The sequence below is a fragment of the Hakea prostrata genome, chromosome 9, assembly GCF_041222555.1.
Source record: "Hakea prostrata isolate BN-2017 chromosome 9, UWA_Hpros_2, whole genome shotgun sequence".
NCBI lineage: Eukaryota > Viridiplantae > Streptophyta > Magnoliopsida > Proteales > Proteaceae > Hakea > Hakea prostrata.
The window spans coordinates 57292055-57316729 of record NC_142608.1 but is presented as its reverse complement, the minus strand read 5'-3'; the positions used below and the strand labels follow the sequence as shown (position 1 = coordinate 57316729).

The window sequence follows — 24675 nt, the reverse complement described above, 5'->3', positions numbered from 1 at the left end:
GCAGACCATGCAAATACATCTTTATTCTGTTGAAGAAATAACTTCAACTCATCTTTAAATTCTTCCAGCTGTTCAGACCCGATATAAGTAATCTTTTTCTCATCCTCGGTACACAGCTGGATTTGTTCCAGCTTCTCCACTGGTTCGGGTCTTTGCATCTCTGTCTCTTCCCGATCGTCTCGAACTTCTATAGGTAGGGCAGTTACCTTCCTCGGGCCCTCCTTGTCTTTTAAATAGGCAACGTAACACTGCCGAGAGATCTTTACGGTCGGAGGAGACTTGACCAATTCCCATATCGATCGGGAATTTTATCTTCGAGTGCTTTGTCGAAACAATAGCACCTATCTTGGATAAAGATGGTCGCCCGAGGATCATATTATAAGCTGGCAGTTCCCGAACCACCAAAAAATTGATTCGGACGGTTGTTTCCTTAGGAAAACTTCCAATAGATAAATCCAACTGGACCGATCCTTCCGCCACTGCAGATGACCCTGCAAAACCATATAGATGTGTGGATGAAGGTTTCATCAAGTCCTGATCCACCTTCAATTTTTGATACACTTCGTAAGAAATTAGGTCAGCTGCAGACCCTGTATCAATCAAAACTCTATGCACTTCCCGACGTGCAATCTCTACCTTGATGACTATAGCATCATCATGAGGTAAACAAACATCTCTTTCGTCCTCCTCGCTAAAGGTGATAGAATCTTCACCATTCAGCTTCTTCCGCTTCTGCGTCTCTCCGGTTCCAACAAATTTGGATTTTGTTTTTAGACTCCGGAGTGATTCGGGCTCTGGTCCCCCGAAGATGGTAAGGATTGGTGACCGAGTAGCTTCAATCACCTCCTTGCCCTTCTTAGACTTCGGGGCCTCCCTTGATCGTTCCGAACTAACCGAACGATCCCTTTTAGGAGCAGCCGCACGTGGCTCACGTGGCTCCTCCCTTCTTCTGCTAACAAAACTGGACAGATGTCCCTGAGATATTAATCTCTCAATATCTGCTTTCAGATGACGACAGTCATTAGTATAATGACCATAGTCCTTGTGGAATCGGCAATACTTTTCTCGATCCTGCTGCTCTCCGGGTTTCAAAAGAATTTTAGGCGGCCACTTTAAAATATTTTTTCTTTTGAGGATATTTAAAATATCAGCCCGAGGAACATTCAATGGAGTGTACTCACTTTTACCGGGGGACCTTTGGCGCCAAGCCTGAGATTTTCCAACCCGATCACGGACATTTTTCTTTGGCTTTTCGCTTCGCTCGAGAGCCTTTACATTCCTTATTGGAGACTTTATTATCTCCTTGGCGCGCATCTAGAATCTCCATGACTTCAGCTCGCTTCGGCATCTCCGTACCAACTCAGCATAAGTCGCAGGCATATCCTGTAGTAATAACTCCAGGAGTTTCCGATTAGTGAGTCCCGTAAATAGAGCAGTTTTGGCTACTTGCTCATCCAAATTTTCTATCTCCATCGTCACTTTGTTGAATCTTTTCAGAAACTCTCTGATTGATTCGTTCTTTCCTTGTTTGACAGTAAACAAGGTTTCTTCCGTTTTCTTGACCTGTATTCCACTCTGGAATCGCCCTATGAATTGGCGCGCCAATTCGTCAAAGTTTACGATCCTTCCAAAAGGGAGGTTCGAAAACCACTTTTGTGTTGCTCCAGTGAGAGATGAACCAAAAACCCTGCATAAAATTTCATCAGAATTACCTGAAACTGCCATGGTCTGTTGGTAATAGCCGATGTGAGCTGTTGGATCTCCGGAGCCATCGAATGTTGAAAAGGTAGGCAAACGGAAGTTACGGGGAAACTGATATCCCGCAATTGGCTCGGCAAAGGGAGTCTTCCGAATGACTGAGTAAATATCCTCGGTTATTCTTCCCTTAGCCAACTCGCCCTAATTTCTCATTGATGTTGGCCAATTTCCGACCAATGCGGGTCGGGTGATCTTCAAGCAATATGATCACGACCTCGATTAACACGATCATCCCGTGCTACTCGATCATCACGAACAGCCCGTCCTTCCCGAGCATTCCGCTCATCGCGAATCGCTTCGATCATCACGAACGGTTCTTCTGACAGTGGGTGAGTGAGTTCTTACCCCTGTATCCAACCTTGTATTTGAATCAGTTGTACTCTCTTGCGGTCTGTCGAACCGATCGTCTCGCCTAGGTTGATCATCAATCCTCCTAAGTCCTCGGTCTCCTTCACGAAAATTCTGACCGATATTCCGGTCTTCAGCCAATCTCTGGTCACGTGGCAATGCACGTCTCCCTGAATCGTGTTGATCAGGTTCTTGTGGTAAAACCACTCGTCCGCAGTGAGCATGCGGAGTGCTTGGCTCACCTCCAAGAGTTGAATCTTTACCTGATCCAATTGATCTTGGAGTGTATCGGGGAGGAGGATTACGTCCTCCCTGGCCACCATCTACCTCGATAGGATTTTGGCTTTCCCTGGGGAATATCTGGATTATTCGCTCCAGGGATCTGAACACCGGAATTGCGTTGTGCAGCGGCTGCTGCGGCTGCTGATCTAGTCACCATGGCTTTTCAAGTTGTTTCCCACAGACGGCGCCAATTGATGCGTCCAAAATCTGCTCAGCCCTTAGATTTCCTCGTGATGACCTGCAAAACGAAAGCGTCAGATGTGGCCCGACCACTGGGGTTGGGAGTCCACCTCCGAAGGCTAAGTCAGTTGATGAACTTAATCACAAACGGCTCTGCTAGAAGCACAGAGCTAAGGAATGAAGAACTGGGAAAGGTGATCTAGATAGCGGATCGCGATAGTTTAGGTCTATCAGTATGTATCTGAACCTGAGTCTCAGATAGTATTCTTTTCGATCCCCTCACCTTGTATGGTAGTGAGGTTTATATAGAGTGTACCTTCGAATCTCCTTCGTTGGATGCACTTGAGCCTTCTTCGGGTAGTCGTTGGATCTTAACAGTTAGATCCGTTGAGCAATAGACTTCTACTAGTTTGGACTAGTAGAGGACTCCTGAGATAACCTTTAGGTTATGTGATGATTATCCCTTCGATAATGATTATCCGCAGCCGTCAATTCGAGTCTGCCATCATTAGGGTGATTACCCTAATCCATAAGTAGGATTAGGGCACGCTTGCAGCTGAATAAGCTTTCTTCTTCAGCAAGCCATCTTCTGGATCCGGTTCGCTCGGGAGCGAGTCGGTTCTCTCCGTCTCGACCGGAGTCGAGGGTCGGACCAGGTATGAACCCGGTCTGATCATAATCTCTCCGACGCGGCGGCCCCGGGGGGGAAGAACCCCCCCCCGGGGGGTTTCCTTTTTTTTTCAAAAAAAAGGGGGGGGGGATCACAAAGGACCAGACAAAAAATTCGTTTGATCACAGAAACAATTTTTCTAAAACAAAAGTGCTACAAAAACAATTATTCCATGCTGTTTTGTGCTATAGAAAATGGCTTGTATCACTACATATTTCAAACCATTTTCTTGTAGTGATACAAGCTAGTGATACAAGCCATTTTAAATTGAAATATGTAGTGATACAAGCCATTTTCTTGTGGTATCACTAAATTATTATAGAATTTATTCAGGGAAAACGGCTTTTTGGTATTACTACAAGAAAATTCTATAATCATCTGTTAGGCCTAGGTTTAGAATCGAATAAATTCATGGATTTCATTTTGTAAATTTATAAAATAATAAATTTTTTATTGTTAAAAAACAAAATTACATCTACGCATGTATCCCCGCATTTTTTTTCACAAGTAGAGTAATTCTCAATCGGGTGATGAGAGGATTGTCGTTGTTGCAATTTATTCTTCAATGCATGAACAATGCACATCCTCCTTGCTTTTCCTTGATGGTGTTGTAAGACAAAAACGACGGAAAAAAATTTGATGATTTTGTTGAAAAAAATAAACTCATTTTATTTATTTTTTTTTTTTTTTTTTTTTTTTTTTGGGGAAATTTGTGTTGTTTTTTTAATTACCTTATTTTTTTTTTATATACACTATCACTAAAAAATTTTTTTTTTTTTTTTATTTATTAGATAAGAAAAAAAAAAAAAATTATTTTTTTCTTTTCTTATAAAAAAAAGGGGAAGTTAGGTTTTATTTAGTTCTTCCAACATATATCAAAGCCACCTCTAATCCATCATTGAGCACCACCACCTTTTCCAGTTCTCTCTCTCAACACCTCATTCCATTGCAGGACTCCTCAACTCATCACCACCATCACAACACCTATCGCAGCTCCTAACCACCCTTTCTCCAGGATCTGAGCATTTCAGATCCTGGCGCCTCCAACTCCTATGGTGGCCTAGAACCATCATCTCCACTTCTGGCAAGTTCTAGGCCCTCCTCCATCTCCATCTTCCCCCATTGCAACATTGCCACCACCATTCCCTACAACCTGAACTCCTTCTAACCCTTTCGCCACCTCTACAACCTGCAAAACCATTGCAAGTGAACTGAAAGCTATTGCAGGTGACCTACGACTGCTTTAAAACCCTAAAAAACATACATGCGATAGACCAAGAAGAAGCGATTCTAACCTACAATCTTCCTTAGCCTATTGATCTTTACTGTTGGTCCTTTATCCCCCTCTATAGCTTATCACAATCTCTAGGAGGCATCAAGTACATCCAGCGATCCTCCTAGGGTCATTTTTTTTTCTTGCTATGATTGGTTCCACATTGATTCTATGTTTTGCAATTCCTCTTAGCCCTTGTGTGGCCCTTTGGGAGGAAAAAAAGAGTTTTCCTAAAACATCTCCCAATTGTTTTTGGCGGTAAGCACTCTTTTCTGACCAAAAAATAGTTTGTTCCTAGTACCCAATTTGCTTATTGGATCTTGCAATGGCCGACACAATCTCCTCCAACACTTCTGGCACATTTTGCATTGAGGATCCTCCTATTTCTTAAGTTTCTTGGAATCGTGATTTTTCTTTCTTTCAAACAAGCACAATTAAGTTTAATGGGACAACTTATCTTCGCTAGTCTCATTTTGTTTCCCTCACAAATGGTGCCCGTGGTTTGACTGCCCATCTTCATAGAACTTCTATCAAGCCATCATCATCTAGCACTGGTCAAGATAAGTGGGAAGCAAATGAGTGCTTGATTATGGGATTTCTCCTTAAGTCCACTGAACTAAGTATTCCAAAGAGTTATCTTCTTCTTCTCAATGATGCAACAATTTGGCAACGATTTATAAGGATGTAAAGGAAACATATTCCAAGCTTGGTAATGATGATCAATGCTTTGAGAACAAAGGAAGATTCATCATAGTTACAGCAAAAGGAGCTTACCCTTTCTCAGTACTATAACACTCTTCGAGGCTATTATCAAACCCTTGACTTCTACAGCCATTTTACTCCATCCTGAGTTGCGGATGTTGTTGCCTTTCTGAAGTGGGAAGACAACTCAAAGTGTATGATTTTTTGGAAGAGCTGAATATTGAGTATGATCAAATTCAGCCATATATCTTTTCCTGAGAGCCTTTTCCTTCATTACAGCAAGCCGATGCTTTGATTAAGATGGAGGACAACTATGGTACACACTTAGACATCTGAGAGGTCTGCATTAATGACAAGTTCTAGAAAAAGTAAATCTAGTATTGGTGATTTCAGTGCTGCAATGAAGTGTGAGTATTATGGAAAAGAGTGTCATACAAAAGACAAGTGTTGGAAGTTGCATGGACAACTAACAAATTCTTGTGGAGGAAGTAGGAATGGAAATAGGGGCAGCAATCATCTACAAATCAAGCTAGTTTTGAAACCCTAAGTACACTAGAACCTCTTTCCTTAGATGAGCTCTAGCATCTTTGCCAATTGATGTCCTGACTTGATGTATCTTCTCCGGTGCCAACTTCCAGTGCAAGTGTAGCTTCTACAATTGTTCCCTTTGCCGATCCACAACCCTCTAAAGGTATTTTGGTCATCACAGTGTCAATTCGACTTATCCCTACTGAATAATCGACTCTTGGGCAACCGACCATATAATTGAGGCTCATCTTCTTTGTTTCATACTCATTCCTTTGTTCCTTTTTCTCAAAATGTTCGAACAACTGATGTGTCTTTTTCCACTATCTCTGGGAAGGGATCTATTATATGTTCCCTTTCTCTTACTCTGGCATGTTCCTAAGTTTTCTACTAATCTTTTATCTATTAGTAGCCTAACTTGTGATATAAACTGCAAAATAATCATTTTCCCTTTTCATTGTGTGTTTTGGACTTGGAAATAGGGTGTACGATTGGCAGTGGTAGATAGAAAGGGGGTTTCTACTTGTTAGATGGGTCTCTATTAACTCTGTCTACATCCTCCAATTCCACTTCTCTTGCATTTTTTACTTTATTACAGTGGCATTGTCGTCTTGGCCAAGTTCCTTTACTTATTTTGTCTAAGTTATTTTTGGATTTGATTAAAAAAATATAATTTAAATGATTTTTATTATGAGACATGTATTTTAGCTAAACAGATTATGCATATTTACCCTATTTTAGAACATCGTAGTACTATTCCCTTTTAAGTTATTCATTCTGATGAGTGGAGTCCTTGGATTATGTCTTTGTTCGGGCATTAGTGGTTTGTCACATTTATTGACTATGACCAAGTGGGTCTACTTACATCATTAAAAGAGTGATGTTTTGTCATGTCTCCAAAATTTTTATAATATTGTTAGGACTTAGTTTGGGGCCACAGTCAAAATCTTTTGTATGGATTATGGGACTGAGTACTTGGGTGCATGGTAGAAGATCTTGCTCGAGATCTCGCTACCATGAAATACCGAGATCTCAACCATCTCGGCAAGATCTCAGTCGAGATATGCCATTTTTTGGGTGACAACTCTGTAGCCCATCTCGGTGGGTTTTAGGGTCCCAGTTGGGTTAAAACTTGGTATTTAGCCTAGTTAAGGCCTTTCGAACACATTAATGGCCTTGGATTTGTGAAAAAACAGCCCTAAGTATGATTTCTAAGTCCACCCATATTGTGAAACCGAAATGCTGTAGGATTAGAGAGTGCAAGGTTATATAACATGTAATATAAAACCATTAAGGCATATAAATAAAAAAGGCAAGTGTATCAAATAACTTAAACGTCATCAAGATTCCATCCATATGAGTATTACAATCTTGACTTTCAAGAATAAAAAGATAAAATTATAAAACCGTTAGAAGTTCTATATAAGTCATTAACACATAAGTTCATAAGACAAGTAGAGAATGATTGAGCTTCCTTTGATGTTGTAGATGTGCTAAAAGTAGTTGCAAGTGAAAATTTGGCTGAAATCCGCAAAAAATGGGCAAAAATTGAGAGTTCTAGCAAGATATGGTGAGATCTTGAGCGAGATATCCCATTTTGCAGATCTCGATCTCATCTCGGCTTATGAAAAAACTTAGATCTCATGAGATCTCCGCGAGATCTCCCACCATGCTTGGGTGGTGCATTCCCTTCTTACCTAGTCTGACCCTAGCACCATACACAATTCTTTTTCTTGATAGTGTTGGGAAGCCCCGATCTACGACGGCCCTGCTTTGTCATTCTGGCTTGTTGATGAGGAACCAACATGGAAGGTGGAATCACTACTTGGCAAAGAGGAGTTGAAGAGGTAACAACTTTCTTAGAGGCCTAGACTAGACCAATTGCGTCAACACTCCACCTCAGAATGGGGTTGCCGAACACAAGAATAGACATTTACTTGAGGTAGCACATTCCCTAATGTTTACCATGCATGTGCCACCTTAGTTTAGGGTTGATGGACTTTTTACTGTAGTATCTAATTAACCAAATGCCTTTCCAAGTCTTAGAGCAGCAATGCCCCCTTGAGGTAGGGATAGCAACCTTTATAGTACCACCTAGTTTTTGGCTCTATTGCCTTTGCCCAAAACCACCATGTTCATGGTAAGTTGAATCATCGTGGATTACAATGCATTTTCCTAGGTTATCTACCTACACAGAAAGGGGTGTAAGTGTTATCATCCTAGTTCTTGCCGTTTCTTTGTCTCTATGGATATTGTGTCCCAGTAACAAGTTCTTTTCTTTTCCCTTACACCTCTTCAAGGGAAGAGTCTTAATGAAGAGGTTCTGATCTTGATTCCTACTTTCGATATTCCTCCTGAGATCTTGAAGATGATCCTCCTTTGGGAGATGGAGTGATTGGATAGGAACAGCCAGTGGATGATGTGCGAGGGAAGCAAAGACCTCTGAAGACCTATCAAAAGAAGCAACGAGAACCCCCTTCTATGCCAAAGCCAGCTAAAAGCTTCAGCTCTAAGCCCTGAAGTACAAGTCCCCCGTTGAGCCTATCTCTGACCCCACTTTTGATCCTACTATGTACCTACCAATTGCATTAAGAAAGTAGCCCCAGATTTGCACCAAACATCCTATTTCAATTATGTTTCATATAAGTCCCTATCCCTAGAGTTTCAAAGTTATGTTTCCTCTTTGTCTCTACTTTTGTTCCTAACACTTAGCGGAAGCATTATCTCACTCAAACTGGATGGAAATAATGAATGACAAAATACGAGTTCAAGAGAAAAACAAAACATGGGAATTTGTGACTTTGCCTGCATTCTTGCAAACTATTGGGAGCAAATGGGTGTTCATGATCAAGCATAAGGCAGATCGTACTGCTACCAAGATGTATACACTTCGGGCTATTCTTTCATGTGCAATGAATAAAGGGTGGAGCCTACAACAATTAAATGTCAAGAATTTTCTACCTAGAGAACTCCAAGAGGAGGTGTACATGGATGCAAGGTTGTCAAAGCGACCAAGGCAATGGAGGGCATCCAAGGCACCAAGCCAAGAAAGTGCCAATAGAACGACGACTAATCGGTCAAAGCATTTTGTTGTTAAATTTTGGGCAATCAACGCATTCTAGTGTTACTTTTTTTTATATTTGATCCAAACATCAAAAGTTACATAAAATTCTAGCATTTAAATATGAAACATTTTGAAAGCTTAATGAAAAGTTAATTCATATAATCTACATACAACATTGAAAAATGAACATAACCATTAACTTCAAACATAAACACATCAAAGTCACAAATCAAATTTCAAATTTTAACAAGCACAAGAGTTCCGTGAGGAAGAAGCCTTTTGCAAGAGAGCGAGAGTGATTTAGGTTAGGGTTCTACTTTGCGAACTCGTGAGGAAGAGTGTGTGGGTTTTGTTTTTTTTTTTTTAATTTTTAAATTTTTTTATTACATGTGGGTCCCCTTAGTGCAATATATTATGTGTGGATCCTAACCAAACACACATCGTTAGTCACCGTTAAGCATATTCAAATTTCAAACATGGAAGGACCAAAATGCCCCATAGGTTATTTAATACATTGTGTTATCATATTTTCCCCCCTTTTTTTGGATATATATATATATACAGGAACTGGATCTATGGAACATGCAGGCTCCGACCGTTCATCAACCACGCAGGGTCGGTATTACATAAAAGCAAGAGAGAAGCAAGAGAGAGAGAGAGAGAGAGAGAGAGAGAGAGAGAGAGAGAGAGAGAGAGAGAGAGAGAGAGAGAGAGAGAGAATAGGCTAAGAGTCCTCAAAATTCGTCCCTTCAATATTAGGGGGGAGAGGTCCTTTTACAGAAGAATTTATTCAGCGCCGAGAATTAATGCATCATTAGTCGTCCGTTGGATTCTGTCGGCAAAACTTCGGCCGTTGGATTCTGTTGGCAGGACTTCGGCCGTAGGATTGCATTGGATTCTGTCGGCAAGACTCCAACCGTAGGATTGCATTGTTCTCTGTCTGCAAGATGTCGGTTGCTTGATTTCTTCAAAATTGATTTGATTGATAGTGACTTGTTTTGATAGTGATTTGGTGTGGTCTCGCGACGTCCCTTGGATTTGTCGGCAGGATTTCGACCACAGGATTGGTTTATTGTTTAAGGACCGAATCAGGGCATTCCACGTGTCTGAGACACTGTTTTCCCTTATGAATCGGTATCAAACGTAACCCTATTTGGATCGGCCGGGTTTTGGCTTAACTATTCATTGACTCGGAATAGTAACGATTTCAGGGACCCAATTTGGACCAGCCGGGTTATGGCTGTACTATTCAGACCGGAATAGTCAACGGGTGAAACAGTTTTAGCACCCTGTTTCAATAAGGTGGCCCGTGTTGACGCCAAAGCTAGCGTACCATTTTTTGTTGACGTCATGGTTGACGTATATCCAGCTTCAAGTCCTGGATACTGGACTAATTGTTCAATTTAATTTTGGGTACGGGGTCGACCTCGTCCTCGTCCTCCACCACGTCCTGATGAGGACCGGACAACAGAAGTAGAGGCAACAGATTCTTGAGAATGAGGGAGTAAGTCGATCTCAGCAAAGGGATCCTGAGCATATCCCGCGAGTTGACATTGGTTTAGTGATTCATACATGGAGCTTGAGTCACTGTTATTGCTATCTTGTTCGTCATCTTCATTAGCGGAATCCAATTCTGCTAGTTGGGCTTCGAGTTGGGCCTGTTGGGCTAAGAGTAGGGCCTACTTTTGAGAGCTTGAGGAAGATGCAGTTGTTGGGACTGGTTCTAATCCAGTCAAGGATTTGATAAGAGCTTACTTTTCACATTTGCTAGTGTTGCAAGCATCCCACCACTTGATGTGGAAATTCCTAGCGAGGGAAGGGAAAGACCAGTTGTTGACTGAAGAGCCAGGACTCCTTGAGTATTGTTCAATGATACCGTAATCCCAGTACATAATCCATGCAAGTTTGCAATGGTTATAAAACCTGAGGAGATCAGGTTGAGTGGGGACTGCGGCTGTGTGTTGACAGAACAAGGTGAAAGCTTCTATTACTCTGATTGGTAGAATTTCTGTTGTAGGACCATAAACTTCCCACCATTGGTTAAACCATAAGGGAAACGTTCCTGCGAACTTATGGTCAAAGGCAAAGAACCACGAGTGGCGCTCCTTCTTGTTCTGGAAAAGGAAAGCATGAGTCCAAGCCTCCATATAATCGTAGTAGTTGTACTTGGGGACAGATCCGTAAGGAGTTGGGAATGTCCTTAGATCAAGGGGATATTTTCCCCATTGTTCAGGAGTGATGATTTGTGTGATGATGACAGTTGTGTGAGTCACCAAAGTTTTGTCATATTGGTCAAAATTTTGTTTTAAAATGACAGAATCAGTGTCAACGAGGATATATTCATAAAATTGTTGGTCTCTAGCAGGGCTTGCCGAGTGGTAATTCCAATCTTTGTAAAAAAGATGTCTGGCAATTTGTACTGGTTACATCCCATTTTCGGTCCAACTAGGTTCCATAGGGAAGAGGGGGACAACATAGTCCTTTTTCACAAACTGGCTTTTACCGGTTGATCTGACGGACTCAGATCGGGTAGACCGGGTTTGCATTGTTTGTTGGGTTTGAATTGTGGCGGGGACCTGAGACGGGGACCCAATTGGTTTAGCAATTGATGAGGTATTGGTTGAAGAAGGAAGGGGGAGGATTCCTGCAGTGACATGAGAATAAGGCACCAGGTGGGTGTTTGGTTGATTTGATGGAGAAGCAGGGAAGACTTTGTGATAGGAAGCTCGGGTTTTGCGGATAGAAAGAGAGGACTCCTTAGGGGGAGCCATTATAAGATTGATAGACTTCTGGCCCTGGAGGAATTCACGAGTTAAGAAGTCAGGAATGTAATTGGTTTCTCCTTTAATATATTAAATATCAAAATCAAAACAAGAAAGTAATGCTTGCCAACGAGCAAAAAATTGTTTTGATGCAAGATTTTTAACATCATTTTTCAAAATTGATTTTGCTAATTTGCAATCAACTCTGACCAGAAATCTTTGATTTAGAAGATCTGGTTCAAAAGCTTGGACGCATAAAACAATTGATAAAACTTCCTTTTGAACGGTGCTGTAATTGCACTGAGCATTGGTCCAGACACTTGAGGCAAATCGTATTAGTAATTCTTTGCCTTGATCAATTTGTTTTAAAATGCCCCCATACCCTAGGTTAGAGGCATCAGTCTCAACTACCCTGGGGAGGTTGGGTTTGGGAATGGATAAAAAGGAAATATTTTTCACTAATTGTTTAAGTTGTTGGATTGCTCGAGTTTGGGTATTAGTCCAAGCAGGAGGAGTTTTCTTTAGCCGCTCATATAAAGGTTTACTAATTTGAGCAATGTTCGGGATGAAGTCACGAATGTAATTAAGGCTACCAAAAAATCTTTGCAATTGTTTTTTGTTAAGAATTTGGTCAGGGAAATGGTCAGCAAAGGCCATAGATCGGTCAATAGGGATAATGGTTCCATGATAAATGTCATGACCAAGAAATCGAATTTTGGTCTTGAATAATTCTATCTTCTTGGCACTTAGTACTAAACCATTGTTTTTCATTATTTGGTAGAATTTATAGAGATGTTTTACATGTTGGTCTAGGCTATTAGAAAAGACGGGAACATCGTCAATGTAGACCAAAGTAAAGGATTGGTAAGGATTGAAAATATTGTTCATTATGTTTTGGAATTCACTGGGAGCATTTTTCAATCCAAATGGCATTACATTCCATTCATAATGACCAAATGGGACCGTAAAAGCGGTCTTATACCTGTCCTTTTCATGGATTTGTATCTCCTCATCAGTAAACCCAACCCAAAGACAAGGAAATAAGATCACTGACTACACAAATGAGGAAAAATTGCATTTCATTGATTTCACAGAAAAATGATTTTGACAACTGAAATAAAAAAGTCCAAACCAAACCTCTGCAAGACGATCTTCACATATACGCAGTAAAGCAATAGCCTTCAAACTTATCCTATGAGAGCTCTTGTTATTGGCAAATCCAATAAGGCAGTTGACACAATCCATGAAGCAGTCCCCAACAACCTGATCAAAATGCTCCAAGATAACTGGAACAACCCCAACCCCCCCCCCCCCCCCACCAAAAAAAAAAAAGAGAAGAAAAAGAAAACTGTTAGAAAAACTTAGTCCCCAACCATCCACCTTCCTCACATGAAGCCATGAAGGAAGACTAGAAATTAGATCAATTTAGGATATCTACCATTATCTACAAGAAGAAAAGGAACAAGAATCAAAGCATTGCATACCTTGTTCCACATTTTCAAAGGCACTTTCAACAATTGATTCTAATTCGTCATCAGCAGCAGCAGTGAAGATCATAAACACACTTCTCCAACCTGATTTAATGCTTCCTACCTTAGATTTTATCATCTGCATTGAGCATTGGTAACAGTCAAGTACAAATTTGCAGAGACAATTACACCAGTGGAGGATTTATCATTTGCCAAACTAAATAAATGATTGAAGCTAAAATAAGAAGTTCCAGCATACCTGAACAATGCAGTCAACAATTAAACCCCGTATTGATTCACTTCGACTGTTCCGCATAAGAACGACAAACGGCTTCAAAATATCATTCTGGAATGTGAAGTTGGCAAGCTCGGCGCGCTCCAAATACTTGATACCAAGTTGCCTTAACGAGTCAATGGCATACATAGCAATTTTCTCATCATGGTGGCTTCCTGCTGTGATAAAGTGATGAGCCAGAACAGACCATATTCTCGCCCAGACCTGAGGGAAATTTAGCAACAAAAGCTTTTTACAAATTGAATGCAACAGTACAAGAATTCAGAACATATCATAAGTATCCTCAAACAGTAGCTAGTGACGCTTACTCTTCAGACAACAGAATCTCACAAATATATTAAATAAATATATTCAATCTACTGAAACAAATGGAACATTCTTGGGATGGTTGTGGTTCATGAGAATTTATCTAGTCGACGAATCTTATCAGCAGCTATAACAGATTGATTTGAAAGCTGGATAGGCATCACTCTTTGCCATACAGAAGGGCAATGTCAATTCTAAAGGACATAAGTTTCCATATTCATCCTCACATGCATTAGATCAACAAGCAACATATAAAAATTTAAGTTGACAGAGTAATTGCCAGCTTACCATGCGTATTCGAGCCATATTATAATAACTGATCTCCACAAGCTTTTGCAAACTAAAAATGCGAGCAGGTGTTTGTTTCAGTTCTTCAGCAGATACACCACAAAGAGCTGTAAAAAACTCCACAATTGAATCACCGGGAAGTTTCACACTGTTCACGAATATTTGTTCAGCTGGTTTCCCAGCCAACTCCCGGAGTGATTGAAGAACAGAATCCTGGGAAATCTGATTCGAACCATGCATGACAGTTGCAGCAATTGATGGAGTTGAAGTAATAAATTCAAGCCGAGAAACACATTCCAAGACAGCATTCCATGTGTCTTGAAGGGAGTCTGTCTCTGAGTCACACAGAGTTAGTAGAGTCCTAAGTGCCTCCACATTCTTGCTACGCATTTCCTTTGGAGCATGCAAAAAGGTAAATAAGGACATAATTCAAAACCATGTTCATGATAAAGATTTTTAAGCACTAAATTTCAATATGTATGATCATTCTTCACCAATACATCTAAAAACCTCATTGGAATCATTAACAGGTAAGGAATTAAATTGAAATCATACCTGACTAAAGAAGTCAGAAAAGCATAGCGCATGGTGTCCATTCCCAGGACACGAGTAATGTGTATGCCAGCTCTAAACTCCTCCATACAGAGAATGACTCTTGGTTTATTGTCTCCCTCCTCCATAGTGACAGAAAATGTAGCAAGCAATGGCCACCCCACAGCTTCTACCATTGGTCTCACAAGTTCAATATGCTGTGCTGTATAGAAAACTCCCCTTTTCACACCTTGATTTTTTAATAGAGACTGTGTTTGCTTGATGATGTCTTCACTTTCTGATTTCGCATCTGTAGCTAATTTTCTCCTGGGGAGGGCCAAATTAAGCACACTAACTAGTGTTCCTCTTTCTTCTGTTTCTGGCCTTTGCCTGCTGTTTTTACCAGTAAAAGTTGCATCATTTTTCATTTTTATTTCCTCTTTAACAATGGAATCATAGATATCCTCAAGAAGCCCAACTGGGGCACCCTCTTCTGCATCACTGCTACTATTCAAGCGTACGAATTCAGACTTCGACATTTTAGGCCACACCATCGGATTATGGGCATCAGTGTTCAACAGAATAACAGCATATGCAAGAACATATGCAGTATCTGCATTCTTGAAGAGTCCTGGATTACCAGCACAGTATCTGCAAGTGATCCAACAGATTAATGGGTAACCTCTTGTCTTAGTGTTATATACATGGAAAAAGTGCCAAAAATAGCATCCTAGGCATGCATCAACAAAACTGGTTCTACCAAGAAGATAATTTGTGCATCATTATTGCAACCACCAGGAAGAATGTCATAGTAGTATAATGATTAGTATTCACCGGCAGTTTAAGCATAGAAGCCCATCAGATAAAATTTTCCAGAATACATAAAACTAATCTTATTCTCCTAATAATGGACACAAAACATAAATTATAAATACTGCATTAGTCATAGATTCTAATAATAGGAGCTTGCAGAATTGTATTTGTTAAAAATACTAAAAGATTCCAGAGGGAGGGGGAAAACAAGATAAGATAACTAAATTTGCAGACTAAAAGTTAATAACGATAGATATCTCCACAGAGCATAGTCAAATGTTGAAGCAGTGAAACAAACATAGTACTTGAAATGGCAATGTTGAGAAGGATGAGTGGTAAAACCAGAAAAGAGAAAATATGGAATGAATAAGCTAGAGTAATATAGTAGTACCTACAACACACGATAAGTTAGAAGAAAGCTGTTTGAGATGGTATAAACATGTAAATCAAAGAGAATTGAATACACAGGTCAAGGATGGTTAAATGATTCAGACCAGAGAAGCTAAAGCAGTCAGGGTGGACCTAAAATGAATCTAGGAGAATTGGAGAGTACATGCATTATTACGACTTCAGACCAAAAACAAATACGTACTTGAATAGAATTGATTGGCAGAATTGGATATGTGCAGTCAACCCTATGTGGTTAGGAATTCACTGACCAGTAGATATCTTTATAAAACCAGGAACATATTCACCAATTATATTCACTATATGTGATATATATCCATTTTTGTGGTGTACATTAATTACATGAAGCATCTGTATGCATTTTACTCGTACTGTTCAGCAAACTTTTCCATGATTCGATCTATCTTCTGTGCTTCCCCAGGAAGCCGAAATCCTCTCAGAAATTCACGTATTGCAGTATCAAACTTCATTCCCGAAAAATCCATCGAGTCAACAAAAGCATGCATAACAGCAAGGGGAAACTCTTCATGTTGGCCCAAATAATCACCTATCATGGCCAACAAAATCAGAAGAATTTTAGCTGTCTTCAAAATCTGAATGAAAGAAAAACTTATTATGGAAACTTACCTTGTCCAAACTGGGAGTATTCCTAAGAAATTGAGCAACAGAAGCAGGTGTTTTCTCCACCAACATATTGGATATCAAGTACTCTATTCCCTTTGCTGGTTGTCTGTTGAACTGTCAGAGACATGAAATCATACTAAATTCTGAGAATACTGCCTAATAACCATGAAGTTTAAATTTTCTTCTTAAAAAAAAAAAGGTTGACTGAAACTTTCTGAAACCATGAAATAAGAAAGTGAACACATTTCTGAAACTTATTCTGCTCAGTTAACATCTTTCTAGCATGCATAGTCAGGAAGCCAGCAACTAAGCAATAAACTCAGAGATGGCAGCTTCCATGGTTGACTTATGGGCCTTAGCCTTCTCAAAACTAGGCTCAACAGATTCTCTAACCAAGACATCTTCTTCAGGCGATTGACTGCTCTTATTCTGCTTTTCAGATTCTCTACGAGACCATTCCCAATCACCAAGCGACTCTAGGACGCCAACAAGGCACTGCAAAATTAATAAAATGGAAAGTGAAAGTAAGTTGCATATTAAACACATTGTTAGGTTACTGTGCACATGAAGGTAACTTACCTGAAGAGATGAAACTTTGATAGAAGTGGTCTGGGTTACAACAGCAGAGTTTGGATCAGCATTTAGGGTCCCTTGAGCTATTCTTGATAGAGCTGTAACCTTAGCAAATAGGTGAGTGGAAAATGTGTATGCATTAGCAACATAATGAAAGCTTCACAAGGAGAATTAAGCACAGTTCTACAATTCCGCTGAAAAGTCTGTTAGCCCATACCATGTGTTCAAATAAGTTTGGTGCCTCGAGGTCACAGTCATAGTTAACATATATGTCAACAAGCATTTGAGGATCCTTGCAAATTTTCTCAAGCATCCTGCAAGAAGAAGTAGATCAAAGTTGAAAAATCAGAAGCACAATTGGCAGGCATAAATTACACTGCCATCCAGAATTAATGTTCCATCAGAATGGGAGAGCCCCTCCATAGTGAAAGCAATGCAGCGTAAGAAACTACAGAGATATTCTAAATCACTTAAGTCATTAATTAGGGGGAGGGGTAGAGGTCATGATGAGCAGAAATATGTCCAAGAGAGGTTCTGCTCAAGGTTCCACATGTCAATTGTAGTAATCACCCACTCTTATTGGCAATCTTGAAATCAAGACCTAAGCATTCCATTGCCAAAACTCAAATAGGGTTTTACCTTAGAAAACCCCAAATCCCATGTTCCCTCCCTTGTTACGTGCAGGGATATACAATGTAAAGGGAACCAGAGAACAACTAAAAGGAGAGAAGAAGAAGGGAAAAAAAGAAAAAAAGGAAAGAGAAAAAAGAAAAGTGAGACCGACAATTCTTCTTTTTGCAAGCTACACTAAATAGAAGGCTGATAGAAAATGAAGGAAACCTCCTGCTCTTCTCGCTCGGCTAATAGAACCTTCTTCAAAAAGGTATGAGGGCTCTATCGAGCGCCTGCCTACTGGTCCGCTTGGACATCTTGTTCCTGCAAGGGTCTTGCCACCTTCTTGATTGACAAACAGCTACTGTTATGAAGTGATGGTGATGTAGGAGTAGTAACAGCGAGACCTGAGGAAGGCCCAGGAGGTTGCCCGGCAGGCCAGCACCCAATGGACCTGCCAGCAGCCCAGGAAATTTTGGCCAGCATAGCAGCATTTTGCATACCCCAAGTCCAACCCAATTTTACCTAAGTGGAACCAGAATTTTACTAGGATTCTAGTCTTCTTCTTTATTATTTTTTTCATATGAGCCCAAATTTTACTAGGAGTCCAGTTCTACTCTTCATGTAATTTGATCATTGTAGTTGAGATAAGTAACCTACTTAAAGAGTGACTCTTGAGGTGGCAGCAGGTGAGGTTAGGGTTGAAAGGGAAGGCAGAAGGAATGTAGGAGAAGCTAATCCTAAAAGGGTTTGAACTTCAGTTAAGGGGTGTAGGAGTTCTATTAAAACTAGCATTTAGGGTTTCTAGAGGTCAAAGACACAGTGCAGGAATTTTGAAATTAAGTGTAGGGAGAGGATATAGGGAGGGGAGTGGAAGGCAAGATTGGAGTTCTAGGAGTTTAGAGGAGAGAGGTTCTGCTGCTGCAGCAGAGAAGAAGGGATGCAGGAGCTCATGGTTAGTAGCGAAGGAGTGGGAGTGGGAGTGGTTGGGAAGGGGCTGGGTTGGGTTGTACTTGGGGATAGAAGGGAGCTGCTGGGTTGAAGAAACCTTGCTGGAAATGGAAGAAATTGCAGAAATTCACACTTCAAAGGCTGCTGTAGACTTCCCCAAGGAAACCCACGACCTCTCTTCCCCCAAACTCTCAATCACAATTTTATTAATCAATTCAACTTACTGGTTACAGAGAATGAAGGCTTATTTATAGCCTCTGAAAGGAAACGCACTAGAACTCAACTTAGGAAACCAACTTGGTTTCAAACCAGCAATCCAATTCTAGTTAAGATTCTGACTTGACTAATGACTCTGACTCTAATAAGAATCTCATTATATCTCACTCTAGAAGGATTTTTGCCATCTCAGAGTAGATATAAAATCCCAAAAAGAAGTAGACTGAAACTAGGGCACTCCTTCACAACTTAAGAATTAAAAACTAACAAGGACTCTTCAATAACTTGCAAAATAATGATTCAACTGCAAATATAAAAATAGCTCTAGAGTCCTACTAACATGCTGGACCTATTGATACCCTAACTTGAACAGGAGTACGCCATGTGCCTTGGATGATCCAAATCTCCAGACCAGGCGCTGATGAGAACATTGAACTATCCATGTGGCTAAGAGCCCTCATAGCCCAGCCACAATGACGGCTGACACAATTATCAAGGGCAAATGATGAGCACATTTATGTGTGAAATCTTAGGGCACAAAACATGCATTTTATACACTTAGAGTGGAATTACCTTGGGTTTTATGTTGTTTTTGCAGATTTTAGGACTTTTCAAGATTTAAGCAAATATTTGGAGTTTTGGGCTTGAATCATGCAATTTTACGCGTCAAGAAGTCCATTCAAATTCTCAAATGTGAAAATGGGCCTTATCTGGAGCATGATGGGCTAGAGATGTGTGACTATGGGCCAACTCCGAAATATTGAAGAGATGAAGAAGGCAAATTTGATCTACGGCTGAGATTAGGAATTATTAATCAAATCTACAGAGATATTATTGAAAGAGTCCTAATGGAGAAAAAGAGTTCTTGCACACCTCAATATCTTATTTCCTATTTGGGACTTGGTCAAAGAAAGAAAAAGAGGAAAAAGAATTATATTCAAAAAGAAAAAGAGGAAAAATCCCGTTTTTGAATGCCTCTGTCCAGTTTCGATCAAGCCCTTCATCGAACAGTCATCCGGTGTCCGATCGAGCTGATTTTTCGAGGAGAGCTTCACGACTTCTTAACCCTAAAATCCAACGGTGGAATTATGTATCTGATCTCTCTAAGTCGGAGCGATTAGTACGTCAAAACCCTAATTGGTTGAGTCATATAGGAACCCTGAGTTTTATTCAAATTCAACCGTGCTTCATATCTCATGTAAACTCTATAAAAGGAGAGCATACTCCATCAAAGGAGAACGTGTTCTAGAGCTTAGTAGAAGCATTCTTTCTTCTCTCTTCAGTTTACTTAGGCTTTCTCTAGTTTTCTTTGCTTGCATTTGTGAGATTTAAATTTCTAGATTGAATGTTTAGGTTTAATTTTTTTATGTAATGCAATTCAAGTTCAAGTTTCAAGTTTTTAGATTCGTTTTTCTCTGGGTCTAGCAATTGCAGATTTAGATCATTCTAGATCTAGATCTGGTTGTTAGGGTTGGTTGAGATTCGAATCGTTTGTTCAATTCGCAAGTAAGTAACCTTCTTTATTAATCTTCTCTCCTCCCTCCATTCCCGCTTCTATCTACCCCTCCATATTCTTAATTTAGGATTTACTTTCAGCATTTACTTATTGTTCTCCCATCCCCTGGATCCTTGATCAGAGATGCCTACAGTCGTGCCTCTCTTTGGTTAAGGCTTCCTTTTTACTTTCTGCAATTTACTTTCTTACTTTCTACAATTTACTTTCAGCATTTATTTATTGTTCTCCCTTCCCCTTGATCCTTGACCAGAGATGCCAACTGTCGTGCCTCTCTTAGGTTAAGGCTTCCTTTTCCTTTTATTGCTTTGTTTATTGCTTTCTTATTTACTTTATATTATTTACTTTTTGTACTGTTTCTTTTCTTTAATATCCATTCCCCCGATCGGTGGACTGTAAACTACGGCAAAGGGTCCAGGGTCAAAGTCATTATTATTATACTCCCCTTCCCTCGATCCAGAGCCGACACTCAGATCACTTCCCTTTTCCTTTTATTTTTATTATTCGCATTTTTTTCCTGTCTTTTATTTATGCATTGATTGTGTTTAATTTATTTTTCGATTCAATTCGATTGCATTAGATATATAATTAGGATCTTTTAGTTTAATTAATTAGTTAACAAAAATTGAATCATTCCACTCTCGCATTACTATTAAGAAGTTGAATTCTACGTGGCATATCTCCTTGAGATCGACCCGTTAGCTACACAATACCGTGCGCTTGCGGTTACTTTTAAATTTCACAACCAGCACACTCTACCACTGAGCTGATAGCCCGTTGTACAGGCCTCCCACAGGGTGCCCTCCCTGGTTGAAACCGATCATTCAAATAAATTGGGGTACACTAATGAGTTTGGGTATTAACAAACTCTATAGAAGAATCATTTATCAGAATAATCTTCTTACCAATTTATTGAACTCGACAAATTTTTCCATAAATGACTAAAATGTCACTGGTGGGATCAGGGGCCGTAGGGTTTGGGGTTATGCTGCCTCTCGAAACAATTTACACCAACTAAGGCCCCTGAAATGTCCAAAATGCCCTCCACGTGGCTTGACCTTCCTGCAGGGCTGCAAGGTTTTGGCAGCAGACCTAATTATTTCTTTCAGCTCTGGTGACTTCTCTAATTTTTTTTTTTTTTTTTTTTTGGGGAGGTTGGGAGGGGGTGGTTTCCTTTAACTTCACATCATGGGGCATTACCATAATTCAAAACTTAAGTGTCCAATGTCAGATGGATAAAAAATGTCAAATTAAGAGGGGCTTATCAAAGTCTATGGTACCGGTTCAGCCATCCAGCTGAAGGAATCTTGGAACAGCAAAGTAACAAATTGAGGACTGAGCCAGTCCCTATCTCCTGGCTGCAGACTCTTCTAAAGTTGAACCACCAAAAAGCCTAATTTTGGATACAACTTCTTTCTTCCACAAAGGGTACAAGTCAGAACAAGAGAACGTCATTAACATACCCAGCAACTACAGCTTTGTCTAGAAGATCTATTTATTCCAAAACATAGGGCACTTTATATATTTGTTGGAGAAGGTGCTAAAATTAGGGAATTTCATTGTAACAATTTGAACATCAAGGATAATCTCCCAAAATCCCTAAAAATTACAGAACCCCGTGCAACAACAATATTATGAAATGCCCAGACCTAGCAGGTATAAACCACCATCATAGAGTACCCACACTGAAATTCTCATAAGCAATATATCCAAATCATCACTGTTCAGGCAAAGAGTCATCTAAAATCAATCAGAAAGTAGGTTATACCGGAGAACACTTGCTCTTTGGTTGAGGGGACAATCTGAGCCATCCAATGAACGAAGAACTATCAAGGCGAAAAATATACCAATTTCACCCTGAAAACAATTGTAAAAACTAAAACATCAAAAAACCAACAGACAAATCTTGTTAAAAATGATGGAGGTTTGTGGTAAACATACTTTAAGGCTTTCCCTAAATCGCAGCAAAAGCACTGTAAAGATTCCAGTTGCATACTGCAGAAAAGAATATGCATAACATAAAAAAGAGTCCTGAAAAGTTGATTACAAATAAAATTTGAAGCTGACAAATAACCTGAATTATGACAGGGGACTGAGAAACTGACGCCCGCAACAGAACGTATGAAAGATATGCTTTGACTGAGTCAATAAAATGGAAGTTCTTGGTAAATGAATTGCTAACCCCTTCCAGTAAACCCTGCAGCAAAATCATGGCGTTAACCATGCATAGTGTATTCATCAACCAAAGGAAAATAGCACAAGAACAAAACGAGGAAGAACAAGCCCTCTTGACTTTCATCTCCCGTACCTTCACAGTTGAAAGAAGCCTGACATAGAGTGTCTACAGTATTTCTTTGATACTAAGATGGTATAATAATTCGATTGATTGGGAATATGTATTGCATGGAAATGCATGCAAAAGATACACAGTCACTTATCTGACAGGTCTCCATTAATGGCTAGTTCTGGCAAAAGTAAATCTAGTACTGGTGATTTTAGTGCTACAATGAAGTGTGAGTATTATGGAAAAGAGTGTCATACAAAAGACAAGTGTTGGAAGTTGCATGGACGACTAGCAAATTCTCGTGGAGGAAGTAGGAATGGAAATAGGGGCAGCTATCATCTACAAATCAAGCTAGTTCTGAAACCCTAAGTACACCAGAACCTCTTTCCTCAGATGAGCTCTATCATCTTTGCCAATTGATGTCATGACTTGACGTATCTTCTCCGGTGCCAACTTCCAGTGTGAGTGTAGCTTCTACAATTGTTCCCTTTGCCGATCCACAACCCTCTAAAGGTATTTCAGTCATCACAGTGTCAATTCGACTTATCCCTATTGAATAATTGACTCTTGCGCAACCGACCATATGACTGAGGCGCATCTTCTATGTTTCATACTCATTCCTTTGTTCCTTTTTCTCAAAATGTTTGAAAAGCTGATGTGTCTTTTTCCACTATATCTAGGAAGGGATCTATTATATGTTCCCTTTCTCTTACTATATCTTTTGCTTGGCATGTTCCTAAGTTTTCTACTAATCTTTTATTTGTTAGTAGCCTAACTCGTGATATAAACTGCAAAATAATCATTTTCCCTTTTCATTGTGTGTTTTGGGACTTGGAAACAGGGTGTACGATTGGCAGTGGTAGACAGAAAGGGGGTTTCTATTTGTTAGATGGGTCTCTATTAACTCTGTCTACATCCTCCAATTCCACTTCTCTTGCACTTTTTACTTTATTGCAATGGCATTGTCGTCTTGGCCAAGTTCCATTACCTATTTTGTCTAAGTTATTTTTGGATTTGATTAAAAAATATAATTTATATGATTTTTATTGTGAGACATGTATTTTAGCCAAACAGATTATGCATATTTACCTTATTTTAGAACATCGTAGTACTGTTCCCTTTTAAGTTATTCATTCTGATGTGTGGAGTCCTTGGTTTATGTCTTTGTCCGGGCATTAGTGGTTTGTCACATTTATTGACTATGACCAAGTGGGTCTACTTACATCATTAAAAGTGTGATGTTTTGTCATGTCTCCAAAATTTTTATAATATTGTTAGGACTTAGTTTGGGGCCACAGTCAAAATCTTCTGTATGGGTAATGGGACCGAGTACTTGGGTGCATGGTAGAAGATCTCGCTCGAGCGAGATCTTGCTACCATGAAATACCAAGATCTCGACCATCTAAACAAGATGTGCCCTTAACATATTGTTGGCATTCTAACATACTGTTGGCTCTCTTCAACGTAGGATAAATACCTCAGTAAATCCCCAATATAAGATGTATAAATTTTAATTCTTCAATCTCCTAAATGTCTTGTATTAAAATAGAAATCAACAACGGAACACCTGCTAGGGATCAGAGCCAAAGCCATCACAAATTTAGAGGTGTAAGCACTTAAGATAGAAGTACTAGTAACAAGACACTGGACAATGACTAACACTGCACCCATGACATGTTCTTGGGCTGACTACTCTACATTGCACTATTGCTAGGTTATCTACCACATCACTGGATGACCTTGCTGTCCTATGAAGATGAAGTTAGTCAGGAAGGCCAGTTGTCCAGAGTGCAGATGCCTAAGAAATCTTCCCCTTACCCTATATATACATATATAAAAGAGAGATGCATACATCAGCGTTTTTAAAATCATGTATGCTTTCAAACATTAAATAATATTGAAGAGTAAAGCACATGCATAAGAAGGCATTGGTGGTAGCTTAAAACCTGCAGAAGCTCAAGAGACAACAATCTTGTCTTAGTGGTAACCTCTTCATTATCTTCCTTCATGCCCATCTGCAAAGCATTTCACCCAAAAATAGGAATAAGGGGGTATTACACATTAAAAGACTCTCTGCAGCCCAAAAAGCTTACAGCAAGGAAAATTTAACATATATAGATCCTTGACCTTGAAAAGCGTTCGAAAAACCAGCAAAGCATCTCGTTTCCCAACACTCATGCCCTCAAGATCTATCCCCCTATAATTTTAAAAAAATAATAATAAAGAGT

At 39.8% G+C, this 24675-nt stretch overlaps 1 protein-coding gene across 1 annotated transcript in view; it reads right to left on the bottom strand.

Annotated features, from left to right (window-relative positions):
- Nucleotides 1–11821: 11821 nt before the first annotated feature.
- Nucleotides 11822–24675, bottom strand: part of LOC149005681 (brefeldin A-inhibited guanine nucleotide-exchange protein 5-like) — a 38005-nt gene continuing 25151 nt past the window's right edge. Inside the window, 15 exon segments of the mRNA XM_089168452.1 lie at nt 11822–12850; nt 13049–13172; nt 13293–13532; nt 13923–14340; nt 14478–15104; nt 16047–16258; nt 16302–16412; nt 16611–16793; nt 16878–16976; nt 17089–17185; nt 21932–22020; nt 22105–22158; nt 22238–22360; nt 24394–24462; nt 24575–24644. Coding sequence (XP_089024578.1) covers nt 12618–12850; nt 13049–13172; nt 13293–13532; nt 13923–14340; nt 14478–15104; nt 16047–16258; nt 16302–16412; nt 16611–16793; nt 16878–16976; nt 17089–17185; nt 21932–22020; nt 22105–22158; nt 22238–22360; nt 24394–24462; nt 24575–24644 — 2749 coding nt within the window. The 3' untranslated portion in view covers nt 11822–12617.